Source organism: Polyodon spathula, chromosome 26, assembly GCF_017654505.1.
Source record: "Polyodon spathula isolate WHYD16114869_AA chromosome 26, ASM1765450v1, whole genome shotgun sequence".
In the NCBI taxonomy this organism is placed as follows: domain Eukaryota; kingdom Metazoa; phylum Chordata; class Actinopteri; order Acipenseriformes; family Polyodontidae; genus Polyodon; species Polyodon spathula.
Genome location: NC_054559.1, coordinates 14978433 through 15004299, shown reverse-complemented (window position 1 = coordinate 15004299; position 25867 = coordinate 14978433). Strand labels below are relative to the sequence as shown.

General features: G+C 38.7%; 1 protein-coding gene across 2 annotated transcripts; it reads right to left on the bottom strand.

Moving 5' to 3' along the window:
• Positions 1-1946: 1946 nt before the first annotated feature.
• LOC121300859 (ubiquitin carboxyl-terminal hydrolase 31-like) lies at positions 1947-25838 on the bottom strand. 2 transcript variants are annotated; one of them, XM_041229801.1, is made up of 16 exons: positions 24132-25838; positions 16973-17110; positions 16680-16768; positions 16254-16346; positions 13121-13256; positions 12234-12381; positions 11715-11889; positions 10451-10562; positions 9779-9873; positions 9318-9395; positions 8939-9068; positions 8533-8652; positions 7904-8129; positions 7020-7178; positions 6601-6753; positions 1947-6154 (listed from the first exon to the last, which is right to left on the bottom strand). In XM_041229801.1, the coding sequence occupies exons 1-16, from the start codon at positions 24654-24656 to the stop codon at positions 4632-4634; spliced, it is 3900 nt and encodes a 1299-aa protein (XP_041085735.1). In that variant the 5' UTR covers positions 24657-25838; the 3' UTR covers positions 1947-4631. The 2 variants fall into 2 exon arrangements, with proteins under 2 accessions (XP_041085735.1, XP_041085736.1); XM_041229802.1 differs by having other exon boundaries at positions 1947-6151.
• Between the last annotated feature and the right edge of the window lie 29 nt (positions 25839-25867).

Below are 25867 nucleotides of genomic sequence, written 5' to 3'. Positions count from 1 at the left end.
AACTTCAAAAACCGTGAACACTAGCATGGTGCTAGTAAGTTAGAAGCGGCATCATTCAGTGAGCTAACAGGAGGCCTTCGTGCTCACAGGATGCACCATTTAAAACGGCTTTGATGGACAGCTCAGTCTCTAGATTGTGTGATGGAATTCCACTAGAGAGAACTAGGTGAACCCCACCTCTGTGGTAAAGGGTTTAAATTGTTTTGCTGCTTATCATACATTAGCAAAAAAGAGAGAATCAACCAAAGGAACACAGTCAACTTAACACAGAATGGAAAATATTTGATGTAATATAAAACATATATGATACATGCAAGGTACGGTATAGGTTTCCTTCTCATTCATATAACTATATGAATACCATATAAACTATCATGCTATTCAACCTGTATTATACATACATGCACTTTGATGTTTTAGCAGCTCCAACAGGATGTTTCCCCGAGAAAAAGATACCAAAAAGTAAAATGCATCCCCCCCCCCCCCCCCCCCCCCCCACCGGGACACACACGCAATCAAAGCCAAGAAAAAATAATGTACATTTTCGGTGTTTTATTCCATTTTACCTTTTTTTCCTTGTATTGGTATGCCCAACTTTATGTATACAAACTTTTTTCGTTCGTCAAAGAAATGCATTCTTTCAAACATAAAAAAAAATAAAAAAAGTGTAGACGACAAAACCTCAGATAATAAAACATACAAATAAATTAACAAAAAAGGCATTGACAGGTCATGCACTTGCCCCCAGAATAAGTTAAATGGTACATTTACATTTGTTTTATATATTTTGTTTTTTAAAACAGCCTTCCTGTTGTTTTTTTTTTCCCTACTACTGTACAGTATAACATTAAAATACAACCTAAAAAAATAATAAAGTAGTGTACAGTAATGCAGCATGCTTTCTTGTTAAGGGTCAGTATTTAAAGTCCAGTGTATAACCAAATCTGACTGAAAAAAATGTCATGTGTTTCTGGCTCAAGGACCTAGAAAAACAAATAACACATTTAAAACAGAATCATGCCTTTCAGGATTTCCATGTCTCAAACCATTCCAATATGTACTTACAATACATAAAAAACCTAATAGTAACTTCCTGTGCCAAAATGCAGTAAAGTTTCAAACAGAAAGCATCAGGAACCATGTTCACAAAACACTACAGAACACACCAAGGCTGTACTGCAAGTACGTAGATGAGCCCATGGTCCATGCCTTGGTACAGTGGTCAGGCGGCACTGATGCAGGAGTGGAGTGCCAGAATACCATGTGCGGGTTAAACAAATTTCAATGATGCTGCTGCTTCATGATAGAGAACATGCTCACAGCTCAATCAAAAAAAAAAGGTGTTCATTTGTCACTTTGTCTGGGGTGTAATGCCACCAAAGAAGCCTACCAACAATCCAGGACTAAATTAAAAACGGGGCGGGTTGTGACAAGCAGCAGCATATAAAGCAAACGTAACGATTTCAAACATTACTGTACACAAATGGTACAGAAAACATTTGAAATGCTATTGGCATCTTGCCCCACATATTTGTTCATGGAGAATCAGTGTTTAAAACAGCAAGGGATAGGCCAATACCACGAAGCGCCATCCTGCTGTAGAGAGATACTCTACAGGGTAGTATGATACTAAAAGACCTAAAATAATTCTACAAAATGCCTATTGCTATGTGGGAACTGACTATTTACACTAGAATGAAAAACATTTTTAACTATTTAAAAAATAACCTAGATATGTATAGTTTAACATTTTTATAAAGGATTAAAAACAGTTTCAAATGTTGTGCAAGATAAAAAGACATTAGCCTATCCCTTATAAATAACAATAACTAATTTAAATTTTTTTTTTATATATATATATATATATATATATATATATATATATATATATATATATATATATATATATATATATATATATTATATAGTGGAACAAGTAGCAGAGTCTCAGAAGGTTTTGATTACTTTATGTTCTGGCAAGCAGATTATTAGCAACAACCATTCTCAGTCAAGAAAATCCATCAGAAACTGATGTGCAAATAAAAGGACACTGTCCATGCTTTCTTGATACACAGTTAGCTTATGAAAAAATACAGTAAAAATATAGTCTAGTCTTCTACATTTTACTAGCTCAGTGCAGCCCATCTTTAGCAGCAGTTGCTTGCATAGTTAAGTGCATGCAGAAGCAGAATCATGCAAAATTCCTTTCATAAATATTAAAATGGCATTTTCTTTCTGCTTGTAAATTAGTGCTGTGAAAAGCTATTAGCTCCACTTTTAAGCAAAAAAGCCACAATTGGCTACATATACAAACTAAGGAGGTTGGTACAGCTGTATTTTATATGATCTTGAAAGTCTTGAAGAGGGCACTGCAATGTGTTGTGCACTGGTTATCACAGAGCATATTACTTATTCTCAATTAAATTCTTATGAAATGGTTACCCGCGAACCCAATTAGGACCAGCATTTAGTATTTTATTCTTGTATATTCATTTACGCATTTAAGACATTTAGAGTCAATCGTTCATGAAAATGAAGACTGAAACACCAGATTGAACCTGGCCATGGGTTGCCAATTCTAATTGAGATATATATGTACAGTATATATTCAATTGAAATATTTTATTCAATTACTACTTTCATCAAATAAAGCCAGGGATTGTGGTCAAATGACCAACCTAGTGTCTGGGATTGACACCAGGGGGGTCTATTATAATGATCTAAACAGTGGAGAATCTAAATACCACACCCTTTAATTCAGTGTTTTTCTTGCTGGAGTTTACCCATGGAGTGATTTATTGACCCCGCTCATTAACGTTATTAAAGATCAGCCACTTCCAGGTCAAGAAAATAGATCCCTTGAACGACTACAACATAAACAGTTTGACTGCTTAAACACAGTGACCCCCTGAAGTTTGATGGCAGGTAGGCTACCTTTAAGACAGTATTGGCTCCTCTTTGTAGGACTTAACCCTGAATTTAATAGCCATGTATGGCATATACAAAATAATTGACCTAAACATATTGCAATGCGCTCAGCAATGAGATGTGGTGTATCACACTGCAGCAGTGAATAGCAAAACATAACTGGGTGTGGTCTGCTATCATCATGAAATCTGAAGGGCAATATTTCACAATGTAAATTTGCAGAAGTGTTAATATCATCTGTGTTGCTACTGCTGGTAAAATACCACACATTGATGCACGTGTACTAACTCAGCAAAATGGGGTGAAAAAAAAATTTAAAACGATGGCGTTCACATAGTCATAGGGGCTTTGATTTTCAGTAAAGCATATCTGCATGCGATTTGATTCACGTCTGACAGCTACAGAATAATAAACAAGGGATTTATAGAACACCCTAGTCACATGCTCATTATGACGGCCTATTCTAACAGAATTCACTAACCAAACAATACCGATGGCATACGATCATTACCTTAACATTTACTCTGCGATACCAGTGTTTAATGCTTCACTTACGCTCAGTTTGTAAAATACTAAGTTACTGGTATAAGGTACTGGTGATAAAACTCTTTCCTGAGTGATATTTGCAGTAGCAGATGCTTTTCTGCGCTCACAGCTGTGAGAGGTATTAGTTGTTACAGTTAATGTATACCTAGCTCATATTCTGTACATTGTGTTTACTTGTATTAATTATTACTATTTATTTTATTTATTTTTTTAAGTGGAAAAAGCATTTCAGGATTTTCTGATGCCTTTGCTGTTCTGGGAAACTACATGCTACTGACCGAATCTTTGTAGATCAAATGATTCTCTTCCTTTCTGTAGCCCCGATGCTAGACATGGTAATAGCTTGATATTGTAAGTACAAATGTCGCTAAGCACCAATGTCTACACTTTAATGTCACGTTGGCTTTCACGATGCTCTGAGCTCTGAAGCTAAAGATTATGAAGTTAGTTATCCAATTTTATTGCTCTGTAATTGAGCAGACAGTTTTGGGTCACTGTTGTAAACACTGTCCTCAGTAGTAAGAAACAAATATATACACTTCTCAAAATGCAGGACAAATGACATTGACAGTGAAGAAATAATATTTTACTAAGCTAAGTACATAGCCAGTTTTGAAAAGCTCTAGTCCCTTTTGATATTTGATCCTTGATTTAAAATATTGCCCTCTAAACAGTTAGAAAAAAGCAGCCTCAGTTTTTTTTATCTTAAAGTCTGTGCTATACAAATACGACACACTATACTGTAAAACTTGCTTGCCCCTTGTCCATTCAATTTTTTCAAAATTTGCCTAAAACTTGCCTCTTCAAAGCATGCCAAAGTAACAGGGAGTTTAAAAATGGCCTTGCAATCGAATGTAGACTCTGGTAAGTTATATAGCATTCCTCTGCAAAAAAGATTAAATTCAACATATACAAAGTGCTTTGTTAAAACACACTTTCTATACAACTATTCGGTCCATGTGCAGTAGTAGACTGTGCCAGATCTGTAAATGGCAATTATTTTGTTTGATGGCAGGACAGAAAGATATTTTCATAAATTTACAGTGCGTTTTCTTTAAGAAAAAAAATATAATTTATATTAGGCACATCAACAAAAAGAAATAATCAAAAAGTAGCTGCATCACCGGAAAAAAATAAATAAACTGCTTTGCAAAATATCACTGAGGCTTCGGAACTGACCGTGCGGATGACTGCATGCTAGAAGAAAGCTTTCTGGAGGATGATGTCTTTTCAAGTGACTTTTTCCCATTAGCAGGAGACTGAGCACCCAATTCTGGTGTGGAAGACTTTGCTTTACTTGCAGACAATAAAGACCGTTTGACAGGGGTGGAGTTCTTAGCAGGCTCCTTTTCTTTCACAGAAACCTTGCCTGTTTTAGGTTCTGGAGAAATACTTATCACCTTAGTCGTCCCCTCAATTGCCTCAGTGCCATTTTTCAAACTAGATTTTGTGGCCACTTCTTGGGACTTCTTTGGCAGAATCGTGGTCTTGCCAAAATCTGCTGACCTGCGAGTCTCCTTTTGCCGCAGCGTGGTTTTAAAGAATGACAACCCTTTGTCCTCCGACTTGCTGTTCCTTCGGAGATCAGTCTTCGAGGAAACACTGGGAGATCGCAAGCTTGTAACAGAAGAACTGCTGCTGGAGCTTCTAACTGGCCTGCGCGCCACTCGAACGCTGTCACTCCCTTTCACCAGCAAAGACCTGGCAGAGCTGCTGGTTCTGGTCACACCAGGTGTCTCTGCAAGGGGGCTTATGCAAGAAGACTCCCTGCTCAGGCTCTTTTCCGACAGCTTTTTCCTCCCAGCGGACGGGGTGGTAGAGCTCCTCTCGGTTGCCGTCGACGTCTTCTTCCAGGCTGGCAATGGCGAAGAGGACTGAGATGAAGGTGCTCTGTGCTTCTGAGGCGTGGCACCTGAATGAGTTTCTTGGGAGGAATCCTTTTTGGACTGAGCTGATGATGAAGTGGCTTTCTGGCTTGCCGGCTTGGTGGAATCTGCTTTCACTTTCGAACTGGAGGTCTTCTGGGAGCTTTTGCCTTGGGGACTGGAGGAAGCTTGAGAAACAGGAGATGAATGAGCAGATGAAGTCACTTGTTTTTTCTTTGAACTCTTCTCCTGCTCCAGAACTGCCTTGGAGGAGCTCCTTTTAGCTGCTGTGCTCTCTGCTTTCTGACCCGACGCCCCTGAGCTGCTTCGATGTTTTGTATCTTTCGATGAAGAGCCGTGACCTGAATGACTCTGATCGACAGAGTTTGCTTGGTTGTTGTTATCTATAGAGTCTGGTTTGGACACCTTCTTCTCTGTCTGTGTTGTACTCTTGGTATACTGCTCATCTAGACACGTGCTGGATCTCTTGTGACTGTTCTCATCACTTGCTATGCTTTCCATAACAGCGAGAGGTGCTTTCCCGCTAGACTTGTGCTCATGTTTACTGAAACTCCCAAAGCAGGAAGTGAAGACTTTGTCATTGCATGCTTCCCCGATCCTTTCTAAAGTAGAGGAAGAGTGTGAATCTAAGGAGAAGCGTGACGGGGAATTGGATCTCATTTGTAGTTTGGCTGCCAGTGACCACAAGGGCTTGCTTCCATTTTCATTAATCGTTAAAGGGCTAGCCATTGAAGATCTGGAAGATAAGCTCTGGCGTTGGACACTTTTTACAAAAGGTCGGGTTGAGAATCCTCCTTAACAAAAACAACAGAAAATTATAAACTAATGCACCGAACATTCACAGAATGGTACGCACACAAACACAGCTGCTACTTCACCTTATTTTATACAGGTAACACAAATTACTGGAATTTGATGACTGGAATAAACCAAAAGTTCAGATCTTCATTATATTTTTCGCACACAATTGGTATACCTGTAATGATATTTCTGTAACTGCAATACAACGATATATTTTCTCAATACGTCAGATTTTATTTTTTTTGGATTGTCCCATCCTTACGGTTTTTTAATATTCTTTTTACCACAGATTCAAAAAGGTATACCAGGAGAGAGCCTTGCAGGTCTGAGCTGCTTCTACTGACGACCAACACGCTCTAACACCGGACCTCCTCTTGTGCGAGGTGCCTTCAGAAGTTCAATTCCAACAAATAAACAGACACACATATATGCTGCTCACCATCATCCTCGCTCCGGTCCCCTGCAAACTCCACAGATTCTGAGAGAGAGACCAGTGAAGTGCGCCTTGAAGACGCTGCAGAGGCAACGCTGGGCGGCTTGCTACCAGGTAGCCTATTGATCCAGTGATCACACAGAGACGAGCTTGTAGAGCCTGGAAAAACCACAGCACATCACCAGTGAATTAACAACCCGGAAACTGAAACATATTAATACTTTTCACATATTTGCTATCCTAAAACACATGTATCTCCTAAATACAGACTAGTATAACAGCTACTGCAAGGGTTGGAACAATAACCCCTCCCTTCACAAACATTGATAACTGTACATTGTGAAACGATCGTATATGTGTGATACTGCAGCAAGAACCTGCTACTCCTAATGTGCTGTTGCAATTGCTTAGGAAGTTCTCCTCACCTGCTACAGAACTGTTGGCAGACCAGGATGGAATGGTGGTCCTCCGCTGGTAAAACAGGATATACGCAGTCTGTTTGCAAAGATCGTCGTCCGCGATCGGCTGAACATCACTGTCATCAAAACAGTACCACTGGCCATCGACAGAGTTCTTACAGTAAGCTGCGAGGGGAAAAAAGTTAGAAACATGTACTCATACATCCGCAAAGGAAGTTCACCAAGGGGGTTATTTTCAGAAGTTGGCCAGGGAGTTTATGTTTTCCATTACAATAATTACATGGAAAATATGTGCATTAATGTGCTTTGTGAGTTGACATATGAACCAAGGTGGGCTGCTGGTGGATTAGAGAGAGAGCTATCTATTTATTTTATTTTTTTTTATAACTATGCAAAAAGGCAACTAAATGGCATTTATTAATAAACCCTTCAATTTGTAGTCCTGTGTGTATAACCACTACATTGAACAACTGAATATGTATCTTGTGATGCAAGAAAGAACCAATTCCAGTTCCATTTATATAGACCTGATGAAACGGATACACATCCAGAAAGCTTAACCGATAGTATCATCTCCTTCCACTCAGAACACTGCGTGCTTGACCTCCAGCACGTATTGACACAGTCTCAACAGAAGACAGCTGGTAAACTTCACTTGTTTAAATAAAAAGGACCTGAAGGTTGCAGCAGTAAATAGTTTGTACCTCATACAGTAGAATTATTCAGTACAAATGAATGAATGCTGAATTCAATATGAACTACGTTTTTGTGAATTGCTTCTTACCAAGAACTGTACTTGTTATATGAATTAATGTATAATAGAGCAGTAAACCAGAGCATATTCACACATTTGATCTTATTGTAATGTGCTGTTCAGCTTGGTTCTATACCTGTATAATGGCCTCCATGCATTGTCCCGTGATGATTGCACACAGCATACAGATCATACAGGTAGTCTTTAGGGTCTCTGCCCAGTCCATAGGGCCGTCTCCAGGGTGACCAATGAGAGGGCAAGCTCCAGCTGCTCTGACTGCGCTTCACTACGTGGGGGGTCATGTCCAGGCCAGTTAGGGGGAACTTGACCATGTTCTGCATTTTCATTCTCCTGTCGCCTTCCTGTTACAATACAATACAGCTTAAAACTTGCACAGCATGCCTTGAGACGTTTCAGTAAAATAATGAAATCAATAAAAAAATAAGATGACAAATAAAAAGCAAACTGAAAAGCAACTGTCTCTGGGGCTTAACGTGGCAGCCAATCAGCACCATAACATCATAAAACAGCTTTCATTTTGTAAGAAAATGAAAAAAAAAAAACACACAAACACATTACAGAAAGTACAAAGCAACTTGCATCCTGTATAAGACAATATAACAACCAACACACAAAGACCAAACCAGTGGTTTCCAATGCCAAGATCTAGCTTTATTTTAATTTAGTTAAGGAATTAAAAGCCGCTTTGCACGGCATTGCTGTGTGTTCCTGCAGCCAGACAAAGTTGGAAATGCAAAGCAGTACCTGCCTGAACCTTTTCAGATGCAGAATGAGAACATCAGGAAGGGTCCACAGATTCAACTTGATGCTTCCCTGCTGCAGCTGTTTACAGTGAGGACAGCGCCATGCATCATCGGGAGCCAGCTGTAACAGTTCAAAATAAGGAAGAGGTGAGGAAAACCCTGTCTCCGTGTGTGACCAGTGAGAGAATGAACTGCAGAGCAATGAAACTGATGGGGCACCAGCTGACAACACGATTCTAGAACCACCACTAAGTGCCCTACATTCCATACACATTAGTTATTTTGCGCTCCCTAATAACAGAGATGAGCTCCATTCATTAGGACATCAACAAAACAGCAAAGTAAGGCAGTATCAGCTTTAACACAGATAGCGGCACCATCTGTGAAAAGTTTGTTTAACTCTGTACCTGTTCCTCTTTGGTGTACAGCTGGAAGCACTGCGAGAGGGTACACGTCTGAGGCTGGTGGTGCTGCTCTCTCTGCTGGTGCACACTTTCTGAATCAGGGACGTACTCATCCTCGGTGTGCCCAAACAAACTGGATTGAGGCAATCAGCAAGAGCAGTGAGGAAACAATGCATGGCAACACGAATCAAGTGAGATCTGTTAGCTTTGGAGCTAGCTAGGGAAACCATGAAGGCCTAGTACACTTTATCTACACAGTGTATATAGATCATTTATGTAGGGAAACAAATTAAATACAAATTCAATTAAAAAAAAAAACATGCACATTACTATTTTTTGCATGCGCATAAATACATTAGACACATGACCAATAAACACTTACTAGTCCTTTGTCTCTTTGTCCCATTCCACAACTACCTTTACATGAGGAGGCCCGCCTTGACCACAAGATTTGAATGCTCTAAAAATGGAAGATGTTAAAAAACAAATTGTGGAAAATAAGGAGTTAACATATCCTGAAGTAAGAAAAGATACACTGAGTAGAATTCTCCCCCACTTGTGTCGATTCTCTAGTCCACACACACACACACACACAGCAGTATTCCCATGGTGAAAAGCACAGTGCTGTTGTATAAATATTATGCACTCTGTTAAAGAAACGCCTGCACATGCACAGCTTTGCAAAATGAATAGAAAGACCCACAAAACCATTCCCTACCATTTTCCAACTCGTTCAACAAACGCTGCCCGCTGACATCTGTGACATTTTCCCACACTAACCACCCTAGGATCCATTTTTTGTACTTTTAAAAAGCAGCTAGAAGGATGGTAACATTTCCTTACCTTTCCACAGTGGGGTGGCAAAGCGGCCGCTCTTCCTGAGGTAAAAGGTACGTAATCCCTACAACTCCAACTACACGCAGGCTAAAGGGGCCGACCTAATGACAATGTAAAAGAGGGGATCAGCCACTCAAAAATATACATTTTTACACAACAGGCTTTCCATAGTCACAAATAATACAAATTTATATTTGGCATATTTTAGCATTTTGCATCATCACAGATCCTTGTCGTGCGTTACCCAGTCCTAATGAAAATTAACTTCCACAGCTGTGATTAAATATCAAACAATTAGACACAGAACATTGTTAGTTTCTATTTGTTGCGATTGGTCCTACTGCTTAATGCATTAAAGACCCTTGCAATGTTGTCAAAGTAGCTCAAATCAAGATATTATAGTTATTGTAGGTTGAACTATCCACATGGTGAAAACTGCTTAAAAATGTCACTTGCAGCAAGTTGCAACATAAGCTGCTAGAGAAAGTTGCTTGAATGTTGCCTGGTGGTTCATGGGCTTAAGGAATTTGCTATTTAGGTTTTAAGTAAAGAATTGGCTATTTAGGTTTCTACCCCTTTTAAGCAAAGGCTGTCACTTGACTACATGTATGTTTGTGTATTCCACAGTAAATGCTCCCATTGTGCCATCATTAACTCCATACTGGAAGCTCTACCCACCTGAATATACACACCAGGCCTTAACAAGTGGCGCATCTTCTCCAGGATTTCTTTCTGTAGGACATCCCAGGTCACAGTCTGCTCCACGCACAGCACGAAGGGGTGGCCGAACCTCAGGGGGTGAACCCACAAGGCTCCGTTAAAAACATTGCAAGTATTTCACTTTTACAATTTACATGCCCCTTGGTCCCTTTATTCTTGACTACTTCTTATTTACAGCATTTATCTTGTTTTATTTATTGATTTCTTATTTTTAAAAAGCAATTAAATGATGAAACATGTTTTTGCCGAGCATTAGTGAGCCTAGTTCTTATTTTTCTCTACTTAAAATCTATGAAATATAGATCCTACAAGCTTTAGTTTGTACCAGCAAAAACAGCATTGACTTTATTGGACAGCTAGACTTGCAGGAATGCTGCAAGGGGAAGCAGGTTAAGGATCTGTTCTCATTGACTATCCTGGCATGCCTGGAAAGATGGGAAACAGGAGTCGCTGATTTGACTGTGCACAATGCCATGTGTATTAAACCGTACATAGGAATTGGTAGATTCCAAGTAGGGTTATCATAATTTGAACATTTTCTCAGATTATTCTGTGGGGTATTATCACAATAATTGCAATACAGCATGATATTTTAAAAATAACAAAATAATAATAATAATAATAATAATAATAATAATAATAATAATAATAATAATACATATATTTACAAAGCACTATTTTAAATACAGAACTCTTAGAACAGTGTGTAAACATCTATGAAACATGAGTATCAATTACTGTAGATAAACTAAAGCACCATTTTAATCAAGATTGGTCCTTTAAAAAAAGAAAAAAAAAGGGGGGGAGGGGGCGGGGGGGTTTGGGAGGGTTGTTTTGTTTTTTTACCCGACTTAGTTTGGGTGTTTCTCATAATTGTTAGTCTGATTTTAATGTCTTATTCCCAAATCCAATGGTTACACTATTATTGGGTTGAACACACTTCTAAATGAAGCTGGTCATGTCAGTCTGTCCGTCAGTTTTACTCCAGCACCAATAATTGAGCATATGAAAGTTAATAAATAGAAAAAATGTGAATACAGACTAGCTGTGGTGGGCCTCTCCTTACAGGTTCTTACATTTTTGAAAGCCCCTTGACGTTGGGTTGGCTCTTACATCTATATAAAAACATTTTTTGCAACGATATAGCATCAAATGCAGTCTAGTTAAGATTGCATAGTAGTTTATTCCTCAGGACCTGAGCCCAGTCCATGTGAGCCCTTACCTTTTGCCCTGCTGTCCCATACAAGCCCTGTTGCAAACCAGGAGAATGATCTTCTCACTTCCGCTGTTCTTATTGGGAGATAACACAGGCATCACCGCTCCACGCAAGTATGAAGAAGTCCTGTTGTGCTCTGTGCCATACTTCAGGTTGTTCTGGTTTAAATTTGCTTGCAGCCCTTCAAAATAATATGAACAAAAAAATACAAATAAATCAATAACCAAACATGATGCAAAATCTAATTTAACATGTACATAAACCTACATTAACACATGTGATGTGTACTGTAAAAAATATTCCAAAATCGTAGTTCTAAGAGTTTGATACCATATCAAGAGACCTCTAATTTCTTATCAACAGCACAACAAAAGGGACATGCACCTATTATACAAAATACATAAAACAAAGGCACACAAAAAAAAAAGAGTTTCTCAAGCAAAACAGTGAAACGGTATATAAACTGCTTTATCGTGAACTTTACCAACTGCAAAAGCGAACATGTGAATCAAGAAACGCATATACCTCTTTGACTTAGAATGGTTTCTGGCCTGAATATTTCTGGAGTTTCAAAAGCAAAAATACAATCGCTTTCTTGGATAGAGTTCAGATCGTCCTCATCATCACAGAAGGACCGGTGAAATCCATCATAATACATCTCCGTCAATACTATCTGCTCAGAGGAATGAATAATATACAGTCAACAGTGTTTAACATCCTATATCCAGTCTTTCAATTCAAGTGCTGTACCAGGGATCCTGAAAACAATATAAAAATAAAAAGACCAGGAGCATTTGCTGGGTTCACAGCAACATGGGTACACCGCAATTATTTGTAGCATTAATATTTCGGCATTTAATTGTCTGTTATTGCATTCCACTGGATGAGATCACAGTACGTGACTTTATCCCATAGTTTAGCTATGAGGAACCCAGTGGTAACCCAATAACCTGCAACTTAATTTATAGCCTATTGTTACCATGTGACATTGCTACATGACATGTGGGTTTATCAAACAAGGTTTAATTGTTTCATTTCTCACAATAGCTTATTTTCTTTAACAAAGGATTCCATTTCACATGACAAAGGCTCACATACCAATAGGATATAAATAATGAACTTGCCCCAGTTACTGGATTTAAAAAACAACCAGAACGTTTAAAACAAAGCAAAAAAACACTTTAAACCAACAGCACCTGATAATTAACAACAGACATGCTTTTGGGAGGGGAGGGGTAATTAAAAGCCCTTTTTTGATAGAATCACATTTCATTTGTGAAACCAACTGTTTGTGCCAAGTAAAATGGCCTTCAATATGTCATCAGTGCTGCTAATGGTGGAAAGTTTTAACCGAAGGATTACAAACCAGATTTGTCTGCACACTACTGATAACAACCAGACAGAAGCGCTACCTGATCAGTAGGGATCTTTGTTTCCTGTGACACAGCTTCTCGTAGCCTGGACACTGTACTGGTCAAGGGCACCGCCACTCCGATTCTCATGCAGTGAGAGCATTTCCCTTGGTAAACCACGGTGACGTACAGAGGTCTGGGGTGGGGAGGGGGAACAGTAGATTAGACTTTTTAACAACATTTCTATAGCTACTGGAGTCACCTAATCCCAGAAGTACTTCAGTACCTTCCTTAGGAACTGTGTGTCGAAAACATTTTCTTTTAAGACAACCAGCAGTGGAAAACATAATGCTTTTGCTTTAGATTATGAAGGGATAGAAAAAACTTCCTTGAGGGTTTCCCTACAAAATTACATTTTTAAAGATTTAGAAAGGAAGGAAAAAAGGAAGATACCATATTCTAGTCAAGCAACTGGTATCCATTGCAATCAATTACACAAATAATTTTTTTTTTTTTTTTTCAGATTCAGAAACCAAACCTTTATTCATGCCTTCACATTTCATATATTTTTGTTGTATCATTATAGATAATGACGACCTACACAGGGAGAGTTTATTTTGCCGGAAATCAATGATGTGAATTCACTTTCACTCTGGCTGACAAATGAAAAGGTTTGTTGAGGTCAGAAGGCTGCTGTTTTCCCCAGGGAACAGCCAACACTGCCGAGCCAAGCCAAGACTGCACACAGGATGAAGCAGCATGGCAATAAAAACGTGAAAACAGCTGGCACATAGAGAGTGACTCACAAGCAACATTCGGCGTCTTTTTAACAGTATTACAGTATTTAACAAAAATCAGTAATCGTTACACTGTCATTAAATAATTAACGTTACATAATATACTGTGCAAGCAGCAATAAAATTTATTCAGTCAGTAGAGATATATATATATAATATATATATATATATATATATATATATATATATTTTTTTTTTTTTTTTTTTTTTTTTTTTTTAATTATTACACATCTCTGTTTTTACATATAAATCAAATTCGGAACAAATAAAAAACTTCTGCAACATATGATTATCTGAGAAAACCCATATTAAACAATGCTGGATCTACGTTTCGGTTTCCGGGGTCAGCATGTTGATCATTTCTGCGATGCCATTGAACTGGTTTAAACTGGTTCCTGATTTTTTTAAAAGCTGATTTCTTAAGAGTGCCAAATCTGTTGTTAGGCAGGAACCCAGAGACACTGCCAGCACGCAAAATGAAATGTGCATAAATGAATATTGAGCTTACACAGATGACTGCTCCGATTAACCAAGAGCCACAATCAGAGTCTGCAGATTTCTACTGCCTCAACTATTAATACTCTCTGCTAAAGCTGTTAATAACCACTTCCAACATTAAATCTCTTATTTAACGAACATTAGGTCTTTTCGTTGTGTTTTGCGAAAAGGTATGAAGTGGACAGAAAATGACACGCCAGTAGCTATAAGCTCCGGATTTAAATTCCGATTCATTCCTCTCCAATACATGATTACTCCACAGTTGCCCACATAATCAAACTTGACCTAGAGAAATCATAAAACACAGATGTTTTATGGGCCTGGTGGTGAAATTGTCCATTTAATACATATACTGTGGAGGCTTGCAAATTGCCCAAATATACAGCCCAAAATCTTTTATCTATAAACCAAAAAAATAAACAATACATCAGCCACTGGTCAAGATCCACATTTGTTTATTTGAAGCTGCAGTTTCAGAATCCCCCCTCCTAATTAGACATTCAAACACTGAAAACAAACAGGTCTCACGAAATCCGATAGCACGTGCCTCTAGCTGTTGTGATTCAATTGTGCTTTAGGTCCATAAACGTTAAGTGTTAAGTGGTAACGTTTTACAAGGGAATGTAACAGATATACTTTAGCCCTGTCTTCTTATGGCAAGTGAGAATCAGCTCTCATGTGGCTGTCATAATGGAGGTACTCTGTACCACTAATGCATCTGACTATCTTACAGACAACAATTACCAGTAAAAACTGAACAGTAGCATTACCCCTTTCTCCTGGAAAATGACCGAACATATGGCTACAGCAAAACACTTGTCACACATGTCAATCACACAGCAAGCAGCACCTGTTACTGGAGCACGGCCGTCTGAACAACATTGTTTCTTTAGCACTTGGCATGGCAGCTCATTTTCAGCTAGACCACAGTAAATAATGCATGCTTCTTACCCAAGTAGTTTAAGAAAATAATGGAAAAAAAGCCTATTTGTGCTCAAACTTTAATATTAACCTGTCATAAATATACAGCTACTGTGATAGGAGTGGCCACTGGCTACCCTACATCCATCACTTACTCTAAGTTGTAGCATAGAATAGGCAGCTGGAAAAAGTCTGTTCAAGACCTAAGTTCATCACCACCCCTCAAAAAAGGGCATCAGTCCAATTAAAAAGCATAGCCCACAGCAATTTCAGCAATCCAGAATGCTAGTGTGACATTTCAACTGCCTGCATATTTCCCTAACAGAGTCACTTTAAAAGGTGTATATTCTCATTACTGATTTACAATTCCAGAATTCCCAGAAGGGGCGATACACTTAAGCACAGTGCTAAATCCCTTGAAATAACATATAAACAATGTGACTGATACTCTGCTTCGCAATTGTATTTGTCATTATAAAACAATCTTATGCTCTGATGAACTAAATGTGGTTTTTACTGTAACCGTTCATCTTGTGTCTCTGTCCCATTAACAAATAGCCTTTAAGTCTGGTCGATCGACTCTTTCAACAAGCCAGTAACTCCCATTGAGATGTATTAGTTCCTGTTAAGCAAACAATCAATATTTCATGAGCCAAAAATATGCTATCCTGCTGTGATCAGCAAGTCAAAACTGTACGTGAGAAGCAAAGGTTAAATTCCAACCAGCCCGACTGCCAGCAGAGACGAATATGCATCACAGTCTACAGTAAATTTTACACGCCGCTGACAGAAATGTCACCGTACTACAAATTATGGGTCAGGTCAGACACTAAATTATGACAACAGGCTGAAGACAGGCATTTTAGAAAATTAAAGATCCAAAGTTATGGTTTTTAAAAACTTCCAAGGGCAAGTAACCGCAGGTAATTTATAGGTGTGTAAATAAACATATACATGTCTCGTATTACTGCACTTACCGGGTGTGAGGCAGAGGGATCGGTAAGGAAATGCAAAGGAAGGGATCAAAAGTGTTGCTCTGTTTCTGGCAGTGAGGGCAAGTCAGCGAAGACCTAGAAGAAAAAAAATATATATTTAACTATAATACCCAAATAGAACGTTACCTTGACAGTTCAAGAAAATGCTAGTAAAATTAAGAACAACGATTTACTGGAAAGCAAATTTTAAATGTTTTATTTTATTCACCAGACAAAGAATAGGTTGGATTTCAAAGATACTGACAGTTTTTATTTTTTTCGGTTGTCTTGTAGAGTACTAGGGTTCTAACTATGAGGTTTTCTTTTGTGAGTAGCAAGGAGTTCAGGACTGGTCATTTTTAAATTACAACAGACAGCTTTTAATGATGTTCAAGGATTCTATTTAGTTTTCATTATGAAGGTTCTTACCTGTACTGAGCCTGGAAAAGCTCCTGTACAAAAGTGCTAGCGACTGGAAGGGACGGTCCTTCAGAAGCTCCATCTTCTTCGATCGGAGGCTGGAAATAAAAATGGAAAATAAGCCACAGGCTCCCTGAACCTGCAGGTAAAAATTAAAGAGTATATCTCACTACAGCAGATAATTGGTGATTATGTTTTTGTTTTTTTCCTTACTTAAAAACAGTGCTCTTTTCTATTTACATTAAAGCTGTTTATTGAAACAATACTGTTTGCCATATTGACTCTCCAGCTGTGCAGCCTACCTTTATGGAGGGTCTATCATGCGGGTTCACCCTGTTGTTCAGGTCTTCATGCACCCGGTCCAGAAGCCACAACAGGAACTCCTGGGCATCTTGCTGAGCATTCCCCCGGTACTGCAGAGCATTCTTCGATACGGCATTCTGAAAAAAATACATCACAGCATTGGTTACAAAAATATTTCTAACAATAGCCTGCTACATTTAAATAATAAGATGTCTTTTCAGAATACAAGCATGGTTCAATGATCTATTGTACTTCAAACAATGGTAAAATAGAAAAAAAAGATATTTGCATATTTAAATTCAAGCAGTAATCGTATGTGATGGAAAACTGAACAGCAGCAGTTATCATGCTGTCAGAATCTCTGGGGAGCACAGGTCAAATCTGCTCATAAACAGATGTGTAATCAGACAGTGGTAATTGCACTGTAATTCTTGAAATGTATTTTTTCTATACAACTAAGTTGCCCTGAGTTAAGGGAGTCTGCTAATAAATAAATAAATAAATAAATAATAATAATAATAAAACAAACTGCTGGCTTTGGGTTGACAAGCAAAATGCACAAACAAGGCCTTAGAGTGTAGACCACATTGGGAATGCTGCAGAGTAAAAATAATAACTAGCACCGATCTAGGTTTGGATGTAAACGTAATGGGGGGGGGGGGGGGGGGGGGGGGGGGGGGGGGGGGCTATTTACATGTGCGTGTATGCAAGTGTGGAATAGTGTTGCGGGTTTTGTACAGTTCGGTGACAGGTGAACTAGTCCCACAATCAATACAGCATTCAAGCCGCAGTCAATTGGAAAGGCAATCTGATCTCTAACATAGAGTTTGTAGCGCACCACAACATTTCCTCTGTAACATGCTCAACATTTGTTTTTGTCTGAGTAATGATTTGTGGATCCTGCATTTGCTGTAAACCGTACTGTGAATGTAATGTCTACCACTGAAAATTAAGCAAAAAGCCCATTTCATATTATATATAATTTACAAAAATGTCATCAGAACCTGGCAACAGGATATTGTTAACTTTACTCAATATGGGAACCAAAGGTCAGCATTATTAGATCTTATTACAGGACTGCATGTTTTAGTTTAGTAGCTGCGTCGATGCTGGCTTCTGCAAAAACAGAAATGTAACAGCTTGCATTAACACCATCACACTGTTCAATATCAGCATACAGTTCCAACAGCATCAGTTACTTCTCACCAATCATTTTAAAACACTACCCTGCTATTTACTCCCTCTCCCTCTGCCAGAATGGAGATTTCCTCCCCCACCTCCCTAGTGAGATGGACTTATACAACAGCTGAATCCCTTTTGTATATCTCAGCATTTTATCTTTCGATTCAATACTGAGAACTTGCGTGACCATGGACAGATATCTGGAAAACAATGTGACTCTGTCACAAACCTGTACATGGCAGCTTTACCGTATGGAAACATTGGCTTAGGCACTGCTGTACATGCCTGTCGTTTCAGTTACTACAGTTGTATCTGTACTGTGCAAAAACGGTTTTCTTAACAAGTGTTTCCAGAGCTGGCAGTGTTAAATGAATAAGAGGCTCAGTAAAATAATCCCCTACATAACTACAGCGCAACAATGACATAAATAAGAGGTGTACAGTACACAGGCTGATCACATTCCCTGGGAAGGAAGTTGGCAAAGAATCTCAGGAAGCACTGTTGGAAATTTTTTTTGTAGCAAAGCTCCACATGTTTTCATGCAAGTGACAAAAAAAAAAAATGCTACCAGTCTCCAAAATAAACAATGTGGCGTTAATGTCGAGAGGGAATGGGCGCTTCAGGACAAAACTTGCCTGCAGTACACTGGCTGGAACTACATAATCCACCACCCGCTTTTCCATCTGGCACAGGGATTTCTACCAGTGCAATCACCAGATCATAGTTTACACAAATCCTAAATAACAGGTCTTCATACCACTAAACAGACTAGCTTTGCTTGGTGCGCTATGGACACCCACACAGCAACAGTGCAGATTTAAAATAAAGGACTCTAGTGTTACACTGTTAGCTGCAATCAACTCCAAAGCAACTTGATACAGCCATTTTACAGAGCTTTTCATAAGAACCATCAACGAGCCTGCACAAGGTGAATAGGGGCTCCTTATACAACCGTAGGAGGCTGAAGTAAATAGTGTCACATTTCAAATTCCAGAGAAGCAAATTCCTTTTGCTTCTTGCCCCTGCACACCTGGATAAGATTTCCGGCCTAGAGCAGGGTCAAAATTCTAAACCCAGACCACTAATGCTTATAACTTGCCCTGAATTTGCACTGTGTATACAAACAGGGGGCTGCGTTTGTTTTATTTGTGCGTAAAAATAGGTTATGAAAAAGCAAACAACTTCCATAGACTGGCTCAGATACATCATGCACTAGCTATGTCTTGCTGTGGGGTTTCTAAGAAATGCATAAAACAGTATTTTAATTCTAGATAGCCTTTCTTTTAAATCTGTTGTCAAATATGTGTTTCTGCACAATTCTTTGGAAATATACAGCATGCTTTTTTAAGCAAAAAAATTGCTACAGAATATCTTTGGTTTCAGAAGGAAACCAGGCAGCTAGCGATCTAGTGGTGTGCCTGAAGGTGACTGTAATAGAAGAACATCCTCGCCAGCATGTCACAAAGCCACAAGGATGAACATGATCTTTCTTTAAAGTGAAATGCTGTCCTGCTTTACACACACACACAGCTGGTTGCTATCCCTTTGGTTGTCAAAGAGCCGATAATCTGTGATGAACGGCAGTGTTATAACAGGTCAAAACTTGTGAAAATGGTCACACCGGCATTAAATTGTACATGTCCCTCGCTAATAAAACAAGTTTACACAGAACCTCCAATAAAACATAAATAAAGTGCAGTAAAAATAACTTTGTGGGAACACTGCAGTATCACTTATTTCCCCAGGCCTAGTTCATTGGAGGTGCATGCACTTTGTTTTCCTTCAGTGTCTTGCTTTTCTTGTCAAGCAACTTTGTGACAAAAAATGAAAACCGGCAGACTGAAATACATACATGCAACAGGAAACATGTCATGCAAGTTAACTCTGTATAACATTTAGATTGGGTTTTAAATTAAATTCCCTGAACAAAAACAAAGCAGTCATTTGTTTTGCCTCAAAATGCAAACACACTCACCTATTAACAAATTGCCTGACAAACACCTGCTACAGTGAAGCGTGAAAGTTCATGTGTCGTGGGAGGGTTGAGAGTTAAATGAACAGTTCTGTCCAGATACAGTACATTAGGAAGCTTGTACTGTATATTATACAGGGACAAGGCAATAACAGAATAAAGAAAGGGCATGCTGCTTTCATAGATAGTATGAAAGAGCACCGTAGCATGGTATTCAAGAAGGAAAGGTCAGCCAGGATTTAAGCTCATCAGAGACATCTGATACTGTAAAGGCTCAATCTGAAACACTGAAATGGATTAGTATTGCGACTCTCTTATCCTTAAATAGAGACCAAAAGGGATGATAACTTGGGATGGATCTGTGCCAGAGGCAGGAGATAGATTTGAAACTCAGTAGCAGGCAGACAGGACAAATAAATCCTTTTTTGGATCCAAAGTAATTATGATGGATCATGTGCATTCTGCCGCTTGACTGAATTTAAATGGATTAAAAAAAAAAAAAAAGTATTGCCAGGGAGAACACTAGTACAGTGCATAGATCCAAGTCTTTGCTCACACCCTATAACCCACACTGTATACTGAAGTCACAGTAGTTGATTACCAGGGGGAAGTATTAAATCACTCTAAATGAGAACATTGTATATTTTTCACCACCTTAATTCTTAAAAACACTTTTTTTTTATTTAAATAAAACTAAATACGTAAAATACAAAAAGCTACAGCTTACACAATTTACTTTATATTAAACTGTTTGCAATTTTAATAATCTGTACTGTACCTCAGTGTTCTGCTCATAAAATGATGTCCTAAGTAGTGCTTTCCACAGAGCCAGTGTGGAAAGCACTATTTAGGCTGCGTTTTTCTGAGTCAGTGAGGTCTGAGTCCCTCTCTCTGTCACCTTCAGCATTTAATGTATTTGCTGCCATAGCTTAAGACTAGGAAATGGTTATTAAATGGCAAATATACACAATTTAGTGACAGATGTCAGAGCACACACACATCTACTATATTTGGTCTAAAAATAATCAGACCAGGAGAATTCAAGAGATCTGTATGCCGCAATGCAAGAATTAAAATATTGGGAGTAAACAGGAATCTCTCCTTAAAGCAATTGAAAAGCCATTTCCTTAGAGAGTAATTGAATTTGATGCAACAGCCAGGCCTCTGCTCTAAAGCCATAATTTTGCTGAGTGTCTGTATGACCTCATGTACGCTATTAGCTAAAATAATGATTTACAATAGACCATACACTATTATTCCATGGGAGTGTCATCTGACAGTCAATTCCGTGTTCAAATTACACACACACACACACACACACACACACACAGGCTGTTCCAATTAACAGATCATGGGATGATACTGCTAGTCTGTCAAAAAATTGCTTTATGTGAACGTTTTTGTTTTTCAATTCAGTTTTTGAGTTAAATAAAAACAAACACATTGCTTCATGTGCAAATTGATCTTATTCAATAAAACATTCAATTCTTGAGTTAAATGAGATGTTGTTATTTATATACTTTACATTTCAAGCCCTCTTGCCATATGTATATCAGCTCTTAAAACAGGATAACTATGGGGATTGGGACAGGACAGGTGTCAGTTGTCTGTATCAAAGTCAGGTCAAACTAGCTCAAATCATCTGTGCGCAATGGAGAGAATGGTAAAACATTTCACAACTGTCCCCGGTCTCCCTTACCACTCAAATTGAATCCATAGCGTTTTTTTTTGGCTGCCGTGTGGTACAGTCAGTGGATTAACCAATCACAGCCAAGTGCTGACAACACATCACCAACAAGTCACAAAACTCACGAATGAAACTGTTGTCTAAGGAGTTGTCCAAGCACCCTCAAGTGTTTGATCCCTCCCCTATTTCCTACATGGACAGGCAAGTCAGTATTTTACACATCACCCCTGATAAGCATCCTTCCTGCCTTTTTTATAATTTCTGTAGTTCACTATTATTTTTACTAAATACCTGGCTATAAAAGGCTATATTTTCTAACACAAGTAGTAGGCTACTTGTTGTCAGCAATGTATTGTATATTTCTTTGCTAAACTCAGATCGCTCATTTCATACACCTGCATGATAGATGACAGAAAAACAATGTTGAAAAACAAACCAGTGTTTTTATTTAGCAGATTATACTAGGGCCAAAAGTTTTGCATCACACAGAATTATTTTGCAAATATAGGATTAAGTTACGTTGACATACTGAAATTCCATATCGCTTTGTAGTTTTCCAAAAATTTAAAAATGTGACATTTCTAAATCTAACATGAAATACTGTACTACTATTGTAGTTTCCAGTAGACTTTTATGGTAGTTTTTTTAGATTGCATGATGTTAAATAAAATATTGAAATTATGTTCATATAGTTTTTTTTTTTTTTTTTTTTTTTTTTTTTTTTTTTTATGTCTGCATCCTAATATTCTAGGTGATGCAAAACATTTGGCCATATATGTAAATTATATTCGAGTCATAGCCTATGGTGTGTGATGACAACTACTGTCCTGCGAAGTGAATACCGCCCTTGTGTGTCGGGTGCAGACTAGCCGTACCGCATCGTGAAAATTACCAACTTGTTATATGTAATCCAGTTCAACTTGCTTACCCTAAATTATGAAACACACGGCATGAGGGTTTTAAAAAAGCTTTAATTACAGGACACAGATCAGAGCTATCTCTACCTCTTGTTGACAGGCTGACCGAGTTTAATAAAAACACTTTGAATATTTCTTTTCTGTCAAACTAACCTTTGCATTTTTAATTATGAAAGTTAATGTTGTTTTTAAATGTTTTTTTTTTTTTTATACTATTTTATTTTTACAATGGAAAAGTGACGTATATTTTATTTCTGTAACAATCAGTGTGTGAATAACTCCAAAAATAATGATTTGTGTTTGTTTGAATTCAAATTTCATCAACATCACTGACTATCTGTATTTCCTTTTAATTGTTTTATGAATGAGTATGAGCCTTGGTGCCCTTGGGTTGAACTTATGTTTTGCCCCCTAGAACTGCCTTGGTGCCCCTGAAATTTCACTCCCAACCATGGCAACATTGCCTTGCCCTTCATGACCTTAACTTCATGCTCTGTAGCACTGATATTATTAGGCTGCAATACAAAAAGACAAGCTTTACTGTTAATTACAGTAGCAGGTCACACCTAACTAATTGCTTCCTTCTTGAATGTGTTTAATTACAAGTGTGTTTTCTTCTGCTGAATCCAAATACATTTAACTGAAGGATCTTTCTACAGTACTTAAAACAGAGTCTGGCACTAGTGTATTCCTTAATAACAAAGCAGACTTTTTTTTCTAATACAGTTGGTTAGCATACTCATTACTCTGCTTCACCAGTTCCTATTCATTCAGGAAATAATGTACTTTTTATGCATACTGGTACTTGGGACTCATTAAAGACAGTGTTCAGGGTTAGGCTTTGGTTACAAAATTATGCAACTGGATCACCACCACTATAATATTCAGGTTACATATGCCAGTCCTGCAGCCTCAATTCAAATTCAACAAAGTTCATAGCAAAAAGCACTACTGTACAGGTGAGGCTAAACTACTGAAGAACGTATTTCACGGGTGTGTTATTTGTAAAACCGAACTTTATTTAGGGTTATAACTTTTTTCTGAGCTGTTTACCTTCCAAAAGTGTCATTTACAACTCACAGTAAATCCTGCCACTCATTGTGTTACTGCAGCTTGCACAATATGTACATACCTGACAGTGAGAAACTGCTTAGACTGCTTCATGGTGGGAAGATCAGGCGGGATGCACTGTGTTGCACCCCTACAAGCTTGGATGAAGCAGCCTCTCCTTCTGCTCACCTGTGAAGTGTTTCTGTATGCAGCGACTACCCATTTTATAATAATTGATCATAATCTCAATTTAAAAAAAAAAAAAAGTAAAGGGTGGGTCCTTCTGCATAGGGGCTTGGGAAGGAAAAGATCAAAGAAAGCATATATATGTCCAACACATCTGCGCTTACCTTGAACTCCCGGCTGTGCTGCGGGGTGTACTCAAACGTCCACAGGGCTCTGACCAGACCAGAAAGCTGCTCCGTGACCTCTCCACTCTCCTGAGAGCCTTTCTTTTGAAACAGCACCCCATTGGATTTGGCCTGCTCCTCTTCATCGTCCCCTCTGTACTGCTCCAGGGCGATATACTCGGCGAACAGCTCGGTGTTGCTCAGACACTGAAGGATCGCATTCATGAAGCAGGTGTTGCCATGGTTCTTCAGCCCTGCTAACCCGGGGATCCTGTCCCCAGTCGGCAGGAAGCCTTCACAGTCGCTCACATCAGATGTACCCGAGCTTTTGCCGCCACTCATGAAGGTGGTGAAGCCACCATCATCCTTTTCAGGCTCTACGGTGTGTTCCTCGGTGCCGAAATGAGATAAAGTGGAGAGGGTTTTGAGGACTCGACTCATAAAACTCCCCACCGACCGCGCTGAACCCCTCCTAAACAGCTTCTTGCTGAACAATTTCTTCTCTTTTGTGGCCGCTTTAGACATTTTGACGGGTCTCTCACTTTAGCAGCATTCCCGAAAGCGTTTTTTTTTTTTTTTTTTTTTTTTTTTTAATTGTATTTTTTAAACGGTTTGGCACAACTTGTCTGTGCTTAAAAACTTCGAAATGCCGTTAAAACACATAGGGTTCTAATTTAGCTTATCAAACGCTTGCACCGTTTTGTGGTTGGCCATTGTTAAATTCGCTAAGCCTGAATGTTAAAAATAAAAACGAAATAAAATCGAGGTTCCTTTTGAGTTTCCATGGAAGTGCTAGCACTGCAGACTACACTACTACAGCATCAAAAGTCAAGTCACATGTCCTCTCTCTCAGGATTAAAATCTTCACAATAATTAACTGTCAGATCCAATGCACACAGACTGTGAGGTCATTTTTGTTGGTTTCTGCGATGTTGTAATGTACAATATTTTAATAAATAATATTCCATTCCGGTTTGCCCGTTCTTTTTTTTTCCCCCGTTGAAGGAAAAATACATTTTAAAAGACTTCACTATTCCATTTCACACAGCTCCTGCATTGAATTTAAACAAACTGCGGATCCATCCCTCAAATGGCATTGCCGATGATTAGCGACTCCTGAAGCACACACCTTTCTCGGAATCACACGAACCTCCTCTTTTTTCTTCTTCTTCTTCTTCTTTTCCATTCACCGCCAGTGACCAATTCCTTTTAAATGCCTCCCGGTGTTGATGTGCTCTCCCCCTGCCGCTACATGCAGGAAAGCTCCCTAAAGCCCACAGGAGATAGAGAAACCCCCATTCACTGAGATGCACTCTTTTGAAACATCAGAAAAGGAAAATTCTCGAGATTTAGGTCGCTTCTTCATTGACCTTTCGTAATTTCAATATGTGGGGATATGTCCAAAAAAAAAAAAAAAAAAAAAAAAAAAACTGTCTACATCGGACTGAAGGCCGCAGCTCTCCGCTCCAGCATCAGCTGAAATCACTGACTGTGCAGGGCGGTGGAGAACGGTGACGTCATACAGAAAACAATTCGGGTGTCTCAGCAGAGCCCGCAGGTAGGAGCTGCTGATGTCTGAGTGGGACCCTATTGGGGGGTCTTTCTAGAAAACCCAGAGAACACCCTGTGTTTTATAAAACGGTAGAAGACAGCTATGAATGAACTCTGCGGTCGCGTAACCAAAATCTTCAAGCGTGACATGCAGTGGCAGACCACAAGGGATCTACTGACTTGCT